The following is a 20,980-nucleotide window of genomic DNA, read 5'->3' as shown; positions in this document are numbered from 1 at the left end:
CCACCCAGCTCAGCTGCATAATAGCTGTGTGAGCCAGGATGTGGTTTGCACTGCAGTGCATGGAGGGTGCTGCTGAGAGCCGGCTTCAGATGTGTCCAAGTTCTCCTGACCCTTCCCCTGACTGGCTCTTCCCATGGGCAAGTGACTTCAGTGCCTCTGCAGCCTCATTTCATATAAAAAATTCGGGGCAAACAACACACTGGGCCAACCAGGCTTTGCAAACACAGTGGGGAAATTCTCTTGACTTGCCTGGAGCAAACTCACTGGTTTCAGTGGGAGTTTTTGTTCTGAATTTCAGAGTGCTGAAGGAAGATCGAAGCAGGAGGAGGAAACTTGGGTATGGAGTATGTGTGAATATTTATAGCAGAGGATTCCTCACAAGAGCTTTTGTGGAGGCTTGGAGAAGAGGGAAGCAGAGGCACTGATAGTGCCTGGTGAAAGGAGGAGCAGGCACAAGGAGGCTGTGATAAGAGCTGCCTGTAACACTGCACATGCACAGCACAGCTCCTGTCTGCTGCTCCTCCAGCCTCCTTGAGGGAGGCAAAGCTGTCATTTACAGGCACAAAAGTGGGTTGAACAGTTTGTTCTTTTCCTGCCTACTCAAGGAAAATTATTACTAGCAGTAAACATTAAAAGGAAGACTAATTGTTAATTGCTCATTTCTGAAGTACCATCTTTCAGTCTGCCTCCAGGCTGCTTGTTTTAATTGGATTTTAATATTTATCTTTATTTGTGATCCAGCCTGACTGGGAGCATGAGAGGTCTGGCGGCTGCAGCGTGTCCTCACCTCTGTGCTAAGAGAAGGCAAGGTCACTTGAGTTAACCCCCACAAGACAGCTGAAAGTGCCTGGGGATCAACCTCGGTGTCTGACTCAGAGTAGGAATGAAACGAGGCACGAGCCAGAACGAGATCAAGGGAGCAGGTACATCTCAAATGATGCACGGCTGATATTTCTTGGGAACAGAGCTGCAGCACGCAGCCAGGCACTGGCAGCCCTGGCCAGGGGCCCACACACAGATTTTCTCTGCTGAACTGGGCCCAGTCCCTTCCCCCAGGGGAGCTCTTACCTGTCACAGCGTGGGGGATGCTGGTGATCATCACTGCCTGAGTTTGTGTCTTGATTCCTTTGTCTGGGTTCTGCATCTCCATCATGAGAGTTTCAATCTGCAAAGGATGGGAGGGGAGGGGATGGGATGGGGATGGGTGTCAGGAGTGGGCAGCAGGGAGCCAGCATTCCAGAGGGTGGGCACTGGTGTGCCCCAGCAATGCATGCAGCGGCCACAGCCCCCTCTGAACCTCCCCCTGGCACCAGAGGTGCCACCTCCAGCCCATGGCAGCTCACACTGCCACTGGACACACACAGAGCCAGGGCTAGCACAGGAGGGACACGATGGAACCACTCCATGAGAGCTAAGGAAAAATAAATAAATAAAATCTCTGCTACCCAGACCCCACTACACCCAGAAAGGCTCTTCTCTGGCTCACTGGGCACTTAGAAAGAAAAATGGGGAGGCAATAAAACCTGTGCTTCTGTTAGGAGGTGCAAAGGAGGTGTGTGAGGGCTCTCTGACCATTCCTGTGCAGGGCTGCACGCCCCCAGCCAGCTCTCAGCCCCTCCAGGGATGGGGCAGGCACATCCTCCTCTCTGGAGGATGCACATCACCTCCCACCTGGGATTCCTCAGGGATCCTGCCGACTCATTTTTAACAGAGGATGAGTCTCACACTCAGGGCCAGACAACTTCTATTTCTCATTCCCAATTATCTTCATTTCTTTTTAAAAGATAAAGATTTTTCCAAGGTATTTTCCTCCTCTTTGACTTCCTACCAGCACCATTCCCAAAGCACAAAGCTTCTGCTTTCACTTGGGATCTGTGCTCAGAGGGATGGAGCTGGGGCACACTCCTCATCTCCTCGTTTTTGATTATCTGAGTGCCATGAGAGCTTTGGGGAAGATGTTCTTCTTTTTGTCTTCTGCTTCCAGGGACATTAAATCAAAACTGGTCCAACAGGACCAATTTGGTCTCTCCACACATTTGTTTTGGGTGAGGCTGTAGCTTTTTAACTGAGAGTAGAGGATTTAACGAGTGTGAGTTGATGACACACACACATAAGGGAGGGTATTGTCTTCAGAGGCACCACAGTGACTTTGGTCCCGAGTCTTGCCAAGTTCTGTGAGGATTTAAGCTGTAGTGACAGGAGACACTCTGGGCTTGTCAGTAAAACTGGATTTTCAACTGCTTTTAAAAGCACTGACAAATTAATGCTAAAATGGAGAAGCCTGGTAAAATTTAACATAAATATTTGTATAAATACTTATGAAATATTTTAAAAGAGCAAAACCAGACCAGAAGTGATGGAATATGAAGGCATTTTTTTAGGTCTTTTAACAGAACTCACAATTTCAGCCTCAGGAAGTTCAGCTGTGTGGGATGAGGTGAGGTAGGATGGTCCAGCAGGCAGGGCACTCTTCAGGAACCTGGGATTCTAAACAAACCCAGGTACCTTGGGAAGTCACTCTCTGTGACTGCACAGTCCCTTCACAGAGAACAGAGATCCTGGGGGCAAACACAGCCCTGCTCATGCCCCTGTCCCTGTGCAGTGACCACCTGGCAGATCAGCAGGATCTGTGTTCCAGGCAGGCAGCACAGCACATCCTGCTCCAGCACGCAGCTGCTGCTCTCCAGGTGGGCTCCAGAGACACATCTTCAACCAGCTGAGAGCAGGGAATTGGCTCAGAAACCCCCACAGCCCCCAGCACAGCACATTCCCTCCCTTTAACCAGCAACTCTTCAACTCTCGCCGTGTTCACACTCTGCCACACTCCCTCTTGTCACTGGAGAAATGACAAATATATTCAAAAGCAAGGAGCTGCTCTTGGGGGGTGCCTAGCTCTGCAAACCTTGCTGATCAAACCTCAGCCTGTCTGTGTCTCTTCTCCCAAGGGAGCAGTGCATTACAGGAGCAGGAGCTGCTATCAGCACCAGGCTGCCAGAGGGAGGCTTCAGACACAGCAGGAACGCTGCCTTGCTTTGCTAAGGGCTCTAGCACACTTTGTCATGCTTTCAGCCAGGAAAGAGCTGTCTGGTTTGAATTTTGCAGAGCCAGAAGCCACTTCCTGACTGGTTGATGGGTGGAGATGCACACAGAGGTAAATATCAGGACTGCTGAAGGAGCCGGGCTCCAGGGAGAGCTCATCTCATGCACACAGACACCACAAGGCAGGAGCCCCCTGGAGATTTCCCTTCAGAGCAGCTGGAATCTCTGCCTGGAGGTGAACTCACCCTGAAAGCCACAGAGGAGACAACAGGAAAGCTGTCTGTCCCCTCTCTGATTGCACGAAGTCACAGGGTTCAGCTCACTGAGTGCAAAGCAGAACTGAGACTCCCATAAAGGGAGAAAAACCATCACTGGACTTCAGGAGCCTGTGGGAAGCCCCAGGGAGAGGCAAATGGCCACCAGCTGATGGTGGCTGGCTCTGGAGAAGGAGGATGGATGCTCTCCTGTAGCATGGAGCAGTGGGGGCAGATACTGCTGATGGATTGCTTGGCTGAGTTACCCTGGGAGCAGGTCCCATCCCTGTTCTCCTGAGCTTTACCCTTTGGGCACCCACCAGCTCCCCAGGATCAGGGCATCCACAATGCAGAAAAAAACAAACTCCAGGTGCTGAGACTCAGAACTGCAACAGCAAAACGCTGCCAAGGTGAGGAGCTCAGCCCTTCTCAGCATCAACCCAGACAGAGGCATCTTTGCTTCAGACATAAGAAAGATCAATTTTCCCAGCAGGAATTTCCAGTTCCCAGCTGAGTGCACAGTCCTGGTGCTATAACTAAACATCTGCTGCTTTCTCCATCCTATTTGCCTGGTTCTAGCCCCCCTCACTGCCTGCTGCTGTTTGCAAGGATCAGCCCTACCTGCTCTGATTTCCAAGGTAACAACACAGTCCTTATCCCCACTCTGGCCTCTGAAGGCTCATTCAGTTGTTTTTTAGGTCTACAACTACCAACCTTGCTTTGCACGTTGATGGATGATCAGAAAAAAGAAGAAATGAAAAAAAAAATCCATTGTTAACCAGCTAAAACTTCCTGCTTTTTCTTCATTAAAGCTGAGGGGAAGTGGCTTGTTCCCACTGAGTGATGCCTCAGCTAAAGGAAGTAAATCTGTGAGTGGGGAGGGCTGGGCTGTAGCTGGTTCTTCCCAGTCTGGAGGGGATTTTTTTCCCAAAGAAAGATGTGGCACTGGCATCTCCCAGCCCGGAACAAGGAAAGGGAGGATGGGATGAGGCTGTGCTTGGCCTAAGGCTCAGCTTCAGCCATACCCAGGGCCTCAGAGAGAAGGAATCCTGCTGGATTCCAGCAAAAACACAATTCAGCTGCTCACACACTTCTGGAAATGCCCAGGAAAATGAGGCCCAGCAGCTGCTGGAAAGTCTAAGCCTGGAGAAGCAAAGCCAGGCTGGAAAAGCCCCCAGCCATGCTGCAGACCCTGGAACAGCCCCTCCCTGGCTGCTGCACAGCTTGGGAGAAGCCACCAGGGACCAGAGTGAGGAGGAGGCAGAGGAAGAAGGCATCCATCAGCCCTGCCCACAAGGTGTGAGTCACGGTGCAGCTCGTGTAGCACAGCAAGGAAAAATACCCAGCCCAGGAGCTCCTGGAGAGCACAGCCCAGCTCTGCCAGCTGATGCCCAGCAGAGCCAGATCTGGCTGCTGGAGCAGGCACAGGCACCGAGAGCTTGGGTTCCTTCAAGCTCTCGCAGCATCCAGCCAAAATGCATTTCAGGTGTTTGCTTGCTATCCCAACAGACTTTTGGGTCATTCTTCTTCCAGCCAAGATGGTTTAGAAAGGGAAAAAAAAAAATAGAATAAAGCAACCTAAGTGCTAGCATGATGAGCAGGTGTGCCAGGGCCCTGGAGGCCTCTGATCCCCTCACAGTTCAGCCACAGAGACCAAGCTGCATGCCCAGCCCGAGTCGCTCAGAGCAGCCTCACAGCAAGAACAGGGCACTGCCCACCACCCCAACAGCAACCCCCTGGCCTCTCCCCGTGTCCCTTGGCAGGATTGCTGCTGTGGTCACCAGCTTCCTGCTGCAGAGGCAGCACAGGGAGGTGCTGGCAGCTGCCAAGGCACACGGGGCCCACGGGCTGGCAGCATGGCAGGAATCCCTCCCTGCAGCTGCAACAGCCCAGGCACAGCGTGTGTCAGCTGGTGGCAAAGCGTGAGCACAGGCTTAAGCAATTAACAAAGCCTCTTTCGAGGATTTTAGGTCTAAGCCTGTAAGGTGCTCGCTGAGCATCCTCAGCTCCCGCCATGGGCACCCAGTGAAGGAGCCTGGTGCTCCCAGGCAGCTCTGAGGATGTGGCTGCCTGCACACAGACCACACTGCCACGGAACAGCCGAGGCTCCAAACACGGCTTCTCCAGGGTCTGGAGAAAACAGAGCAGGAATGAAAGTGGAGATGAGAGCCAAGGGCTTTCACTGACCACCAGGAGCTTCCCTTCCTGCTGCTAAGAGGTCCTAGACTTGCAAAGCACAGGAGCTCAGCCCCCCTGGCTGCTCGCAGTGTGAGTGGTGCACACTCTGTAACAGCCACTCGCTGTGTTTTGACTGATCTTCCCACCTGAGGAACTCGGAGCACTTTGCAGAGACTGCTGCACTCCCACGGAGCAGCTGAGGCACAGCTGCAGGCAGTTGTTTTCTCAAAGCACACAGCTTCTCCTCTGCACCCCCACACGCTACTCCACCGAGTGTTACTCAGTACAGAATTTGGCCTGGAGTATTTCCCTTGGCAGGGCTCCCCAGCCAAATTTACCCTGCAAGACATAGCACCAAAGAAAATACCCTCTTTACTTCCTCTGGTGTAGTAAGTACTGCCAGTATTATACCTTAGCATTGAATATCCCCAAATTCCCCTCCCTTTACTCCTGGAATCCTCCTTAGGTTGTGGGCATTGAGGAAAGCTAACCACAATTCAAACAGCAACTTGTTGGCTGTACTTGTCACTGGAAATTCAGTTAATTCCATCCAAAAGGATAAGCCACACTCGGGAGAGGTGGGTGGGAGAAAAGCTAGCTTAACACAGTGCTTTTTAAAATCTGCAGATACCAGCTACACTACAACTGGCTATGCTCTGAATGAATGCTACAGAAAAAGCCCACCAAATGCTGCACAAAATTACGCATTACACCCAAAAGCGTGGGCATACATCATCCCACTCCTTCTACTGCTTCTGGCCACAAATACACTCGTGTCTGAAAATCTGGCAGGAGGTAGAGAATGTGCCTGAATGTGGACATCACATACCACAAACAGGCTCTGAATGTGGACATCAGCTGAAAGCATTGGGAACACACACTGGAGCGACTGGAGCAGAGCTACTCTGAGTGACCTGGCGCTGCAGATGATGGGCTTTTCCCTGGGAACGGATATGGATTTGAGGGACTTTGAAAAAAATAATGGAAGGTGTCAGGGCACCCATTCAGCTGAGATAAGCTACAAATAGTAAATAACATTACAGCCCTATTTGCTCCATCACTTCAGCACACGCTGCCCCTCCAGCCTGCCCCCCGAGCCAGCTGCGATCCACGGCGCTCTGCAACAGGTCATGGCTCAAACTGCCGCGGAGGGGCTGTCACCCCTCGGACCCCACACGCCCAGAGGTGCCCCGGGGAGCCGTGGCCGAGCAAGATGCTGTGAACACACATCACCCGAAGCACCGCCAGCGCTGCCCTGGGCATCGCATCGCATCGCCCCGCCCGGACGCGGCCCCGGCGTGCCCATAATGGTGCGGCTGTCCCCGGCGCTGCTGAGCCCTCACCTTTTTCAGGAAGGCCATCCGCGGGCGGTAGCGCTGGCCCTGGTCGAGCCGTGTGACGGTCATGGTGGCGGTGCGGTGCGGAGCGGAGCGGAGCGGAGCGGAGCGGCCCCGGCCGGGCGCACCTGGCTGCGGACACCGACACCCGCCGGGGGCGGCGCCACCGCTGCGCGCCGCAGCCAATCAGCACCCGGCGCCCCGCGCTCATTTGCATGAAGGCGTGGGGCGGCCGCGTGGGGGCGCTCGTGGGAGAGCGCGGAGGAGCTGGGGATGGAACGGAACAGAATGGAATGGGATGGGATGGAATGGAATGGAATGGAATGGAATGGAATGGAATGGAATGGAATGGAATGGAATGGAATGGAATGGAATGGAATGGAATGGAATGGAATGGGATGGAATGGAATGGAATGGAATGGAATGGAATGGAATGGAATGGAATGGAACGGAATGGAACGGAATGGAACGGGATGGAATGGAATGGAATGGAATGGAATGGGATGGGATGGAATGGAATGGAATGGAATGGAATGGAATGGAATGGAATGGAACGGAATGGAATGGAATGGGATGGAACGGAACGGAACGGAATGGAATGGAATGGGATGGAACGGAATGGAATGGAATGGGACGGGATGGAATGGAATGGAACGGAATGGAATGGAATGGAATGGAATGGAATGGAATGGAATGGAATGGAATGGGATGGAATGGGACGGAATGGAATAGAATGGAATGGAATGGAATGGAATGGAATGGAACGGAATGGAATGGAATGGGATGGAACGGAACAGAACGGAATGGAATGGAATGGGATGGAACGGAATGGAATGGAATGGGACGGGATGGAATGGAATGGAACGGAATGGAATGGAATGGAATGGAACGGGACGGGACGGAATGGAATGGAATGGAATGGAATGGAATGGAATGGAATGGAATGGAATGGAATGGGATGGAATGGGATGGAATGGAATGGAATAGGATGGAATGGGGTGGAATGTGAGGGAATGCGATGGAATGCGATGGAATGGGAGGACCAGGGTCTTGGTCCTGGGTTTGGAGCAGGCACAGAAAGCGATGGAGGCTGATTGTCCATGAAGGGTGATGCGGTGCCCAGGGCAGCACTTCAGGGGGTGATCTGTGGTCACAGCATCCTGCTCAGCCACGGCTCCCCAGGGCGTGCAGGGTCCGAGGAGTGACAGCCGCATCCCCCAGAGTTTCGGGTCATGACCTGTTGCAGAGCCCTATAGACCCCAGCTGGCTCCAGGGGTCAGGCTAGGGGAGGCAGCATGTGCTGAAGTGATGGAGAAAACAAAGGCATAAGATCATTTGGAATTTATGAAGTCATGCAAAACAAGCTAAGGCCAAGGTGCTGTGGTTGAGTGCTGTGTGTGTATGAGGGCTGAGCAGTGCTTTGGGCACATGCCCCTTGAATGCCACCAGCCTTGGACAGCTCAGCTGTGGATGCAGGAGCCAGATGGGCAGTTTGGGGAGTTGGTGGCTTTTTCACACAGGGAAATTGTGATAAAGAGTGACCAGAGGAAGACCACGAGGTTAGAGTTCTTCCCCACAGTGCAACTGCCTCATGCCATGGGGTGGTGGGGGGGAACAGTACCCGACTGGCAGCACTGGAAACCAAGAGCTCCAGCAAGATTTTGCCTGGTTCCTCCAGAAATTGGCAGAGTTTCCTCTGCTGCCCCCAGCTCAGCTGCCAGCACAGCTGGGCAGGAGGAGAGGCTGAGTCCTCATTCACACAGAATCTGATTGTGCCAGGGCTTGGATGATGCATTCCCAGGAATTCTTGCCAGCCAAAAGGCACTGGCCTTTGTGTGAGTGCCTTCCTGCACACCCCAGAGAACAGCCACATGGGAGTGTATGCTCACACCTGTGTGTGCCCGGAGTGCCACCTGTACACGTCCTGAGCAGGCACTCACACCTCTCTCTCCGTGAGCTGATCCCACCCAACACTGCTGGCATTCTCCCTGCGCACCCAGGGCACACAGGAACAGGTTGTACAGGCACATTTATACCCCCAGCATTTACACCCCCATCACACACTTCACATCCACGTTGCCATGTCACACGGGGAGCACTCACGCTCCCCACATGCTGTTTCTCAGGGCAGTGCCTTCCCCACCATGGTGTTTGTGACTGCTCTGGATTTAGGATCTCACACTTGAGGGGAGCAGAGCTTTTTCCATGAGCAGTAATGCCCTGAAGGTACAGGCTGCTTTCCCAATTGCTTTGCCGCCCTTGTGGAAGTGTTTTATCTTTAGTTCTGTTCTTTCATAGCACCCAGACAAGCCAGTGCTTTGGAAGGCCTTTCCCCTGTGTCTGCTCAGCCACTCCCATGTGGAATTCCCCTGTAAGGCACAGCAGCTGCTGGATCAGACACTGCTCCACGCAGATGATGAGCAACCTCTGCCATTCCACACTGGTACCCAAGTTATCCTGCCTCACGCTTCAAGGCATCAGCTGATGGCCAAAAGGAGCAGGAGGGGAGCTCCCCATGTTTGCAGTGTCTCATAATTCAGGGTCTGAAGTGCTCTTTTGTTCCGCCAAACCAAGCTCAGATCCTGGTGCCCCTCTGAAAGGCCAAGGGTGACAAACTCAGTAGCACAGATGGTCCTGGAAGCAAAAGGCAGGAGAAAGGGAGTTCAGAGGGGAGTTAGGAAGCAAGAGAAAGGACAGCAAAGGCACGCAGGCATTTTGATGATGCTAGTAAACTAAAGTGCTTTCATCTCTTAGACAGACAGATACTGGCAGGAGTACCTGCAAGGAAATCTTTGGGAGATAATATCAGAGTAAGGAGCACATAAAAAGATGTGGCTCATTTTCTTGGTTTGATAGGCAAAATAGGAAAACTTGTTATAGTCTGCAATGGTTCCTCTGAACCATTTGCAGTTTAAAACCAAACAACTCGGTCTGTTACACAAGTGGTGGTAAAAGGACTCAGAAAAACTCCAGGTGTGGTGCTAACACTGGCCTAAGTAAAGGATCAACTACCAACAACTTCCCATGTCCCACATACTTAAAGGAATAAAAACGCTAATTTCATCCCAAAGTGCTGACTTTAACAGTTTCACTGAGGAATATAGGTGTCTTATTCATGAGAAACATTTGAAATGTGGGTCTTAAGTGAGTTCAAAAATAAAATGGTCTTGCAGGAGATCCAGGAAAAATAGCTCTGAGAAGCTCACACTGAGGTGTGAGCTCTTCAGCCTCACTGAGCTCCAGAGAGTCCGATAATTTTAAATCCTTCCGATCCCCCAAACACCCCCTCAAAGGTCAGGTGTGGGTTTTTTCTATTTCTAGTCTTCTCTGACAAGCTATGATGAAGCTTATGGATATCCCTGTATTATAAAGCTACTTTGTGTAATTTCCACAACATGTCCAAGGTAAATTCAGCTTTATTAACATCTGTGAGTGACCCACAGCACCAAACACAGATGAGCTGAGAGTTCACCTGTGCCCAGGTGAACCACCCCAGCAGTTAATGCTCTTGGGCAGATCTGCTACATGAAGCACGAGGCATTTAAATCAGATTATAGAGGCTTGTCTAGGGCAGACACTCTTGGGCTTCTAATCACGAAACCCACACTTGTGGAAAGCAAAGAATTCTCCAGTCCTTGACACAGCCTGGCTGGCTGATGTGTGAATTTGTTGGTCAAGAAAACAAGGGACTTGAACAGCAGGAAGAGTGGTGGAGAGCATTGGCAGCAGTCATAAAGGAGTCTCCGTCCAGATTTCTGACTCCCCACGTTCACCCTGGCCTTTCTGCCCCCCAGATAATGCAGAAAGACATTCTCTGGGGAGTCCCCTTAACCTCCTGTTTTGTGTAGTAAATGCAGTGGTATTTATGTAGCTGCAAGTTTCCATGGGTCTTCTACCCCACACAGGGTAAAAGCTGCTGTAGTGGAAATACCCTCGTGGTCATGTCACCACATCACATCATCACATCACATCACATCATCACATTACGTCACATCACATCACGTCACATCACATCATCACATCAATCATCACATCATCACATCATCACATCATCACATCACATCAATCATCACATCACAGGGCAATGGTGAGTGTCCATGGGCTCTCCAGAGCCCACAGATCCCTGCCAGCCTCTCACACAGAGTGTGTCCATGCTGGGGGAAGTTCTGCTGAAAGCTGGATTGTATCCCTCTGGTCTCCTTGTGAAGCCCCACAAGCTGTGATTGCTCTCAATGGACCTGCTCTCAATTCTCCAGAGTTTCTCTTGTGGAAAGCACTGCCAAGGGAATCCCCCCTTGTCTTTAAAAGGTCACATTTCCTACGTGGTTGCCCCTTCTTCACACATCAGAAAGTTGAATCATCCAACACAAAAGGCATGTGGTGAGTAACCTACCTTTCTATATAAGGAAGCTGGGGACGCCCTGAGGGGAAGGAAGGGGTAAGTGAAGCAAGTGGCAAGTGGGGGCTTGGTTTTAGCAGCAGTTCCTTCCAGGAAGATTTCAAAGCAGTTTGCCAAAAAAAGAAAAAAAAAAGAAAAAGAAATTGTGCAAACTGTGGCATAGAGAGAGGCGTGACTTAAGCTCAGCTCTGCCAGCAAGGCAATGGTTAAAGGAATATCTCCAGAGTCCATTGTCCTGCCTGGTGGGGCACAAGCACTCAAAATGAGAAGTTTCCTTCGCAGCCTCATGGGAAGAGCTGCGAGTGCAAGCGGGCAGCATTTGTTTCCCGTCATTCCTGGGCTTTCCAGGAAAGCTAAGGAAAGAAGTGGCAAAGAGGAAGGAAAAAAGCCAAGCAGAGAAAGACCTTATGCACCCTGCCTTAGAGATGAAGCCTGGCTGCTGGGGTGGGAGGATGCAGCTGGCTTCACAGCTGACCTGGATGGTGCTGAGCCCTCTCCAGGGAACATGGTCACGCAGGGCAGGAACAGCCCCTCCCTGGCTGAGAGCCGGGCTGCTGTGCCAGCACACGGGAATGGACTTTTGGAGAGCTCCCCACGTGAAGGGGAGGGAACGGGGAGGTCAAGGAGTCCCCAGCACTCAACTGGCTCGATTGTAGAAACTCAGGAGTCCTCTGCAGCTAGGGAGGTGAGAAGAGAGTTGAGACAAATATCTTAAAACTTCATTTTAAAACTGAGACCAGAGCTCAGGAATGACTGGCTTCCACATCTGTACCAAGAGCAACAGGACGTGCTCCTTGTATTAATTTTGTACCACATCCTGTTCTCCTACAAGAAATGCAATTTTTTTTTTTCTGGTAAGGCCCTGTGAAATAATTCCCATGCAGTTTTATCTCCATGTGGGACCAACCTAAGGTGAGAACACTGACGCCCATTTCAGATTTTGAAGGTCCTTCCACTTGGGGCCAAGTGACATTTCCTTGTTCTAAACTCACCTCACAGTTTTCACATTTATTTCTTCCTTTTTCTAAGTTATGATTAATGTTGGGAGAAAAAGCAGAAAAAGATTGAGAGGAAAACTCAGCAGATATCAAAGACTAGGAGATGTAAGGAGAGACAAATGTTTAATGCAGTCTTTGTACTACTGATGGTAGTTAATTTATTAAACAAATTACTAAAAGAATAGCTGTGCTTAGGGCTGCGTTGAATGAAGTGTGGGATTTTCAGTCCTTGGGATTTTCAGTCCTTGCAGGTTCCTCAGCCTAAGAGTTGTTCTACCCCTCACATGAAGGGTTGCCATTGAAAATAAGTCTTTGCTCCTTTGAACTCAGGACCAGATGAAGAGTCCCACTCTCTTTTGCTCATTGTGCCTCGGGAGAGGTTGGACCCAGGCTGTTTGCTCAGCTCGGTGCTGCAGCCCTGCAGGACCGGGAAGCTGTTCTCAGCCAGGCAGAGAGGAAGGACATGCCATTTTTTCAAAGTGTTTTAACAAAACGACTCTTTCTGCAGCGAGAACAAAACCTGCTTAGCTGGCAAGCACCATCCTGCCCCCCTGACCGAGGGCTGACCTCCCCGGGCCGCTTGCCCGGCAGCTTCCCTGCAGCCAGGGGTCCTCTGAGCCTGGGGCTCGTTTCCATGGAATCCCAGATTTGTTAAAGTTGGAAGGGACCTCCTAAGATCATCCAGCCCAACCCTCCTGCCTAAGCAGGGTCGTCCAGGAACAGGTCCAGGTGTGTTTGGAACATTCTCCTGAGACTCCACAATCTCCCTGGGCAGCTGTTCCAAGGCTCTGCCCCCTCCATGGAAAGAAGTTCTTCCTCATGTTGAGGTGGAACTTCTCGTGTTTTAGTTTACTGCCATTGCTCCTCATCCTGTCACTGGGTACCACTGAAAAGTCTGGGACCATCCTCTTGGCGTTCCCCTTGGAGATATTTATATGTATTAATGAGATCTCCTCTCAGTCTTCCCTCCCAAACATACCCATGAGAAGCCAGGGACAGGGACAGGGACAGGGACAGGGACAGGAGTGGCTGTGTCAGTCCCTGTGTCCAGTTCTGGGCCCCTCAGTTCAGGAAGAAGATTGAAGGGCTGGAGCGTGTCTGGAGAAGGGAACGGAGCTGGGAAGGGGCTGGAGCACCAGGAGCTGCTGAGGGAACTCTGGGGGCTCAGCCTGGAGAAAAAGAATATTTTTAATGGGGGCATTCTCACTCTATGACCCCTGACAGGAGGGTGCAGCCAGGTGAGGGTCAGGCTCTGCTCCAGGGAACAAGGGAACAACCTCAAGCTGCTCCAGGGGAGGTTGGGGTTGGATATTACAGAAAATTTCTTCACAGAAAGGGTAATTACACATTGGAATGGACTGCCCAGAGATGTGGTGGAGGCACCCTGGAGGTGCTGAAGGAAAGACTGGATATGGCAATTGGTGCCATAGTCCAGTTGACCAAGGTCATTAGTCACAGATTGAGCTGGATGATCTCAGAGATCTTTCCCAACCTAATTGATTCTGTGTTTCTATGATTTAGTCTCTTCTGCCTGCCTACAGTGTGAGGACCAGTGGACATGGCCTCAAGATGGGAAATTCAGATTAGTTTAGAAAAAAAAGAAATTACTGTTAGGGTAGTTTGGCATTGGAAGGGGCTGCCCAGGAAGGTGGTGGAGTCACCATCCCTGAAGGTGTTCGAGAAACATCTGGACCTGGTGCTGAGTGATGGGGTTTTGTGGATGCTGGGTGGGTGGTTGGACTTGATCTTAAAGGTCTCTTCCAAACCTTTATGACTCCATGAAGTCCACCTTAAATTTATTTTCCATCACAAAGCACGTTAAAATACGATCATGTGCATCTATAAACCTTTAACTCCATTACAAAGCAGCACCCTGTGCCTGAATGTTCTTTCACTGTGTTTGCTCGTGAGCAGCCTGGCACCTGCCAGGAGGTACAGCCTGGATCTCCCCCCGGAACGGTGCTGAAAAATCGCGATTTCAAGCTCAAGTTCAAAGCGACTCGGGGGATTTCTTGAAGAGAAGGCAGAGTTTTACAAGTAAATTGTCAGTCTGGCTAAAAGGATCTCTGCCTGCCAGATCTCAAGGAGCGTTCGGACAGGGCTGTGAGGCACCTGGAGGGACGGCCGGGGTGTGCTGTGCAGGGCCGGGGCCGGGGCTGGCCGCCCCTGAGGGTCGCTGCCGCCGCTCCCGCCATTTCCTGTGAGGGGCCGGGGGCGGGGCGGGGCCCGCGCTGTGGGCGGGGCCCGCGCTCGTCACGCGCCGGGCGTGGCGGGGCGCGCAGGCGCGGTGCGGGGCGCGCGCGGCGCGGGCGGCGGGCGGGCGCTCCCCTCGCTGGCAGCGCTCGCTAAGATGGCGGATTTCCTGCCGTCCCGCTCCGCGCTGTCCGGCTGCTTCCCCGGCTGCCTCCTCACCAGCGGCGAGGCCGAGCAGCAGCGCAAGTCCAAGGAGATCGACAAGTGCCTCAACCGCGAGAAGACCTACGTGAAGCGCCTCGTCAAGATCCTGCTGCTGGGCGCGGGCGAGAGCGGCAAGTCCACCTTCCTCAAGCAGATGCGGATCATCCACGGGCAGGACTGGGACCGCGCGGCCCGCGAGGAGTTCCGCGCCACCATCTACAGCAACGTGATCAAGGGTGGGTGAGGGCGGCGGGGACGGGCCGCCCTGCGAGCGCCGGGCCCGGCCGGGCCGGGGCGGGGAGAGGCGGCTCGGGCGGGTCCCGCGGGCCGGGGCCGCCGCCGCCTCCTCCCGGCGCCTCAGCCTCCCCTCCGGGTTGTCACCGCGCCGCCCGGGTGCGGCCCGCGGGGCGGCTGCGGCCCCGGGAGCAGCGGTTTGAGCCCGGGAGGTGCCGGGCTTTGCCTTCGGTGCTGCGCTGGAGCGAGGCCAGAGAAGGGCAGCAGAGCTGGGGAAGGGGCTGGAGCACAAGGGGCGGCTGAGGGAGCTGGGGGGGCTCAGCGTGAAGAACACGACTCTCAGGGGTGATCTTATCGCTCTCTACAACCGCTGAAAGGACGTTGTAGCCAGGTGGGGGTCGGGCTCTTCTCCCAGGGAGCCAAAGATAGGACGAGGGGACAGTGTTAAGCTGCACCAGAGGCGCTTTATGCTGGACGTTAGGAAGAATTTCTTCCCTTGAGACAATGGGCTGTCCAGGGAGGTGGTGGAGTCACTGTCGCTGGAAGTGTTTAAGACTGGACGTGGCACTTAATGGCACGTCTGGTTGACAAGGTGGTGTTCGGTCATAGGTTGGACTGAATGATCTCAGAGGTCTTTTCCAATCTAATTGATTCCGTGATTCTGTGATTTCCTGGTAATGCGAGTGCAGTAATGAGCGGTAATGGATGGGAGGAAGATGCACCTGGAAGTGCGTGAGGAGGAGCCCAGCCCTGTGCTTTCAGCGTTTTGCTGCAGTGGAAATCGCTGCTCGGCTGACACATCAATTAACTGCAACCCGCAGGCAGAGCCTCTCTCAGAGATGCTTTGCCAAAACCTCCACACATGGTTTAGGGGAGTAGTGGACACTTGATTTCACTGCTGTCATCCTGGCTTCATTGGTCATCCTCACTCATTTTCTCTCTTATCTAAATCACTCCTTGGATTTTCAGTTTGGACTGTGTAATAGTTGGACCAAACCCTAATGAAGTTTCTCAAAACAGCAAAGTGTTGCCAGACTCGGCCCCTGAAAATCCAGCAATTCTCAAAGAGAGTTGTTTTACAAACCTGCTGATGAATCAACCCTGGAAAAACTATTGATGGCAGTAGAAGGCAGTAGAAATCATGCACATGTATCTCAACCAGGTTAAAGTTTATTGTTAAAGCTACTTCATGCTCTGTGAAGGTATACACGTAGGAACTGCACATCTGTCTGGGAGGCTGTTTTCCTGCAGTCACAGATAGATTGGACAGATCCCTGCCTTTGACAGAGAGAGAAGCCGTGGAAGGGGAGTGAACCTTGACAGAACACATTGGCACTGAATGAGTATGTTACTGAGCAGTCATTTGTTGCCACATCTTAATTTCCTTATATCTTCCCATGCCTTTGCAGTTGCTTATTCTTTCTGGAATTTTCTTTTTATTTTTTCATCAGTAAATTTAGTACTAGAAATTATTTCCCTGCATTTACCTTATCAACATGAACACAGTGGGTTTATATCCTTCAGAAGGACTCTAAAAAGAAATTTAAAATACTCTTTTTCTTCTAGAGAATATTTACCAAAACAACTACACAAGTGCAGGGAAGCCTTTAGGTGATACAATTCCGCTGCACTTAAGCTATAGAAACATACTTTTAGCAAGTGCAATGATTTTAGTACGTGTCTTAGTCTCTCTGAAAATATTAAAGGCAATGATAGAAATACTGTCAGTGATAGAGATTATTTGTATAATTTGATATAACTGGATACCAAGTTGAAAAGAAGACAAAACCTAGAGAACCTTAAAGCAAGACATCAGGTGGTTTGAAATAAACTTTTAATTATGCTTTGTCTTGTACTCATGCCAAGTGAAAGAATTTGGTAGCACAGGTTGGATAAACTTAGTAATTAAAAATAACACTTTTTCAAGAATTAAATGGTAGTCATGTTCTTGAGAGAGCAAATCTGGGGTTTGCTATTACCTGTATATGTAATGGTTTGAGTCAGTTTTTTGGCTTCCTGATTCCCTGCCCATCCTGGGTGGATGTTCTATTGAGCTTTGTGCAGAGTAGGTGCATTGTTCACCTCAGTGCAGATCTGTGGGCTGGTGAAACAGTAGATGCTGAGAAACTCTGCTCACACTGCCCTTCCTTGTCATTGCAGGTGTGCGAGTCCTCGTGGATGCCAGGGAGAAACTCCATATCCCTTGGGGAGATCCCGCCAACCAGAGCAGCGGGGACAAGGTGATGGCTTTCGACACCCGCGCGGTCACCGTGGTGCAGGGCATGGTGGAGACCAGTGTTTTTTTGGACTACCTGCCAGCCATCCGAGCCCTGTGGGCAGACAGCGGCATCCAGCACGCCTACGACAGGCGCAGGGAGTTCCAGCTGGTAAGATTTGGCCTTCAGTGTCTCTAACTGCCCGCGTGTGATTTTGTTCCTGCCTTGCTTCTCTGTGAAACGCCGACCAAGCCGCTTCCTTGCGTGTTTTTGAGTGGTTGGCTGTTACTCTGTGGTGTTGCACACAGCTGCATTTAGCTACTTCCCCCCCTCTTTTTTTTAATAATAATAAAAGAGGTTCTGATGTAATCATCCTCATTTCATATGTGGGAAAGCTGAGGTGTTGAGGGCTTTTAAGTTTTGTAACAAAGCTGGTACCTGCACAGTATTTTTACCATATGATTATTACCACCCTTTTTTAAACTGGTGCATCAACTTAAAAAACCAAGCCAAGCAAAAAAAAAAAAAAAAAAAGACAGGCTTAATAGTAATGTGATTTTTTTAAAGAAAAGATATGCATGGGTTAATGAGAAGAATTTAAAAACCACTCCCTTCTCTATTCCAGTTTGAGCAATCTAGCAAACATTCCCTCTGTATACTTCCTGTTTAATTTTGAATGTCTGTGTTAATACTCATGTAATGAGACTTTTGTTACATTGAAGTTCTCAGCTGAAGATGGAATACACAATTTTATAGTGAGGTAGAGACGAAGTACACAATTCAGTAGTGGGGTTGGAAAGGAAAAAGAAACCTCTTGATTCTTGAGCAGCAGCTCAAACTGTCTGTGACAGCTGAACTCCATTTGCTCCATTCCCATGCAGTGCTGCAAAAAGAAATGAAAAATTTGAGTTAAATTTGATTGTTGGTTCATAGACTTGTATATGCCAGTGGCATAGAGTTTTGTGGGGGTGGGGGTTGAGAACCTTAAAATAGATTAAATCTGTTCTTGTAGGTCTCTCAAACATAAGTGGCTTTGTGTTTTTATGTCTTAAAAATAACCTTTGTGTTAGTGTGAATCCAAACAATAGCTCATGATGTCTCCTGTTGAGCTGTTATGAATGGTTGTGTAATCATAGCCTGACTTAAAGAGGTTGTGTAAATATTCTATAAATATGTATTGCCCTGATCATGGAATGTCTTCTGCAGATTGCAGAATGGGCAGGTGCTGCAGTGGCCTATCACCTGCCCAGCCCTGGGCTGAGCTCTGTAAATAAGTTCCTAAGGAGACCTGTTGCTCCTTGAGTTCCACCTTCAAGTGATCATAAAAGAGTAATTGCTCTTCTGTAGTCAAGATTCTGGTGCAGATGGGACTTCTAGTGGTGTAATTGCTGTGCTGGAGGGATCTGCTTAAAATCTGTTCAGTAAAACAGTTTTGTCTTCGATTAAACATGTTTAGTGACTTGAGGCTGTGTAGCAAAGGGAAGGGAGCAATTACTGTTCTGTCATCTTGAGGCTCTGGGAAGTGGGTTCTTTCCATAACTGAAACATGTGCAGAGTTTCACTTTGAGTGAGTTGTAAAGAGGGTAGTGAACAATTTGTTCTTCTGAACCTTACAGAAAGAAAGCTGTTGCTTTCTTCTGTAAATTCCTAAATCTGTGCAATTATCTGCAAAAATATATATTTATCATGTTGTGCTTTAGGTAAAACTCAGGAGTATTTTTTATGTTCTCTTAGTAGTTCAGTACTGTCCTAATAATTTTTGAAAGCAAGGTAACTGCTTTATTTATTCTTACATTACTTTATTTCCTAAATCCTTTCAAAATCTCAGCTGGACATATTTATGCCAAGTTATAAACATGAAAGAAAAAGAAAAAAGCAGCTGAATGATGTCATTGTGTTGAGTGCAGGCACTGTGATCTGTGCTGGCCAAGCATGAAGTCTCAGTTTTACCCCAGTAAGCTTCAGCTTAACTTCTGCCAGAGCTCCATGTGGGCAGCAGAACAGAGGGAAGCTCCTGGAGCAGTGTGGATTCTTGCAGTACCTGCTCCAGGCTTTGCAGGAGAGTGTTCAGAGACTTCAGGTGTGTGCTGTGACAAGCAAGGAGGACACAAATGGTTAAGGAGGGAGTGACAGGCGTGTCCCAGTCAGGAGGTAGAGCAGGGGGAAGTTGAGAGAGACACAGACAGTTCAGGCGTGTAAAGTCCTGACTCTTGAAGTGAAGGCTCCAGACTAAAAATTTTTAACACTTTAGAATGAGGAAAAAGGGGAAAATACTGTTCTGCTTCCAGTTTAGCTGCTTGTGGCAAAAAAATAGGATGAAAGAGAGATAGCAGCAATCATTAGATGAGTAGGAGAGAGGGAAAAGTGGCACAAAAATAGTTTAAAGCTCTGGGACTGACATGGTAGAGGGGCATTATTGGGCTGTATCTTCTTTAAATTCTTTTCAGACTGTTGAGTGAGTTCAGCTTTCCACTGGACTGAAAAACATGGCTCATACTAAGAGAGCACAGGCAGAAAGACGGGAAGTGTTTGCCATGGGAATAGGATACTCTGGGACAGAGGTAGAGGTGGGCAAATGGAAAATGGAGCAGTGATAGGCAAGGAGTGAAAAATGTCAGCATTTACATACAAATTCTGGAGGAAAGGCAGCAAGAATATGTAGTGTAGAAGCCATTTGTAGCTTGGGCAGGTAGGAAGTACAAAGAAAAAGAGTTTAAAATTGAAGTTTCTGCAACAATATGGTTAAAAGTTCAACATATATGTATGTTTGTGAGGACTTGTTAAGCTACTCTTGCTTTTTTTGTTGTTTTTCTCCAGGATCTTTTACTGATGATGTTGGGAGCCTAAGGAAACAATGTGATCTTTTTATAGCTGCAAAAAAAAAAAAAAGAACTTGGTTGTATTTTAATGGAATTAGGAATCAGCATTTCCATGTCTAGTTCACTGGAGTGTCCTTCCTCATTTTGTTAACTCAAGTGGTCATGGGATAGCCAGTATGATTTATTTTCCTTGGTATAAAAATAGGAGCCTTCTGGCCACTAGCAGCAGCATTTATGAAAATTCATTAGGTCACGCTTGTGTAGTGCTTTAAAACTGGAAGAGCTAATTACAGCTTAGTGCAATATGTGCCACTTCAGTGCTTCCCAGGTGGTTAATGTTATAATCCCTCCCATTTTATTACAAACCAGACTCATTCAGGTGCTTGTTCTGCTGGCACAGGTAACTGCAGACTGTCCTGCCTCTGTAGCTGAGGCAGTTCTGTAACTTGAACTGAAGATTCTGGTCATCCTCAGGCTTCCTCTCCTTCAGCCACCAGCCTGGTTTCTCCCCTGGCCTCTCAGATGGCTGACACGGGTGAGATACAGATTTAGTCTGAATCAGCCCAACACCTTCTGACACCTCATTAACATTCACATTTCCCGTCGCTGCTTGGTTTCCGGTAAAAATCTGAAGTGACTTGGATAAACACAGCCATTCTGTTAATTCTGCAGCATGCAAACTGACTTACCTGGGCATTGCCTAGCTGTTCTGTTTGTGCTGGTGAGCTGTTCAGTGTGTGGCTGTAAGGGTTTGCTGTTCTCCTGGAGCTTTGCTCGGGGGCGCTGGCAGCTGAGCAGCGTTTGGTGCTGTGGAACACTGAGCAAGGCCCTTGTGAGTAAGAGTAGCCTTGTGCTTCCCTCTCATGTCAGTCATTTCTTGGACTGCTGTGAGAGCTGTTAACGGAGAAGCATTTTGAAGTATTCTCCAGGAGTCTCATTGTTCTCTGAGATTAGAAGAGTGTGATGAGAGCTGAGTTGCTCAGATGCCTGATAAGCTTTGAATGTGTTCAGGGTTTGTTCTTGTTGAAGGTAACTTTTGGGTGGGTTTTGATCTTTACTACCAGCAGTTGTTGATCTTCAGACAGATACTTAATGCCCTACTTGCAGTT

The 20,980-nt window shown here is 49.8% G+C and overlaps 2 protein-coding genes across 4 annotated transcripts in view; one reads left to right on the top strand and one right to left on the bottom strand.

The window, feature by feature from the left end:
- Positions 1-6,916, bottom strand: part of RGS9 (regulator of G protein signaling 9) — a 28,804-nt gene extending 21,888 nt beyond the window's left edge. For all 3 annotated transcript variants that reach the window (XR_008434182.1, XM_053960287.1, XM_053960288.1), the window contains exons 1-2: positions 6,815-6,916; positions 1,069-1,165 (exon numbers count right to left, since the gene is read on the bottom strand). Coding sequence is in view for 2 of the 3 variants with exons in the window: in XM_053960287.1 (XP_053816262.1) it covers positions 1,069-1,165; positions 6,815-6,877 (160 nt within the window). In the remaining variant the exon portion in view is untranslated. The remainder of the gene's footprint in view (positions 1-1,068; positions 1,166-6,814) is intronic.
- Positions 6,917-14,524: 7,608 nt separating this feature from the next.
- Positions 14,525-20,980, top strand: part of GNA13 (G protein subunit alpha 13) — a 29,447-nt gene continuing 22,991 nt past the window's right edge. Inside the window, exons 1-2 of the mRNA XM_053960328.1 lie at positions 14,525-14,838; positions 16,997-17,223. Of these exons, the coding sequence (XP_053816303.1) occupies positions 14,556-14,838; positions 16,997-17,223 (510 nt within the window). The 5' untranslated portion in view covers positions 14,525-14,555. The remainder of the gene's footprint in view (positions 14,839-16,996; positions 17,224-20,980) is intronic.

Source organism: Vidua chalybeata, chromosome 19, assembly GCF_026979565.1.
Source record: "Vidua chalybeata isolate OUT-0048 chromosome 19, bVidCha1 merged haplotype, whole genome shotgun sequence".
Classification (NCBI taxonomy): Eukaryota; Metazoa; Chordata; class Aves; order Passeriformes; family Viduidae; genus Vidua; species Vidua chalybeata.
The sequence above is the reverse complement of the archived record's forward strand: the minus strand, read 5'-3'. Positions and strand labels throughout refer to the sequence as shown.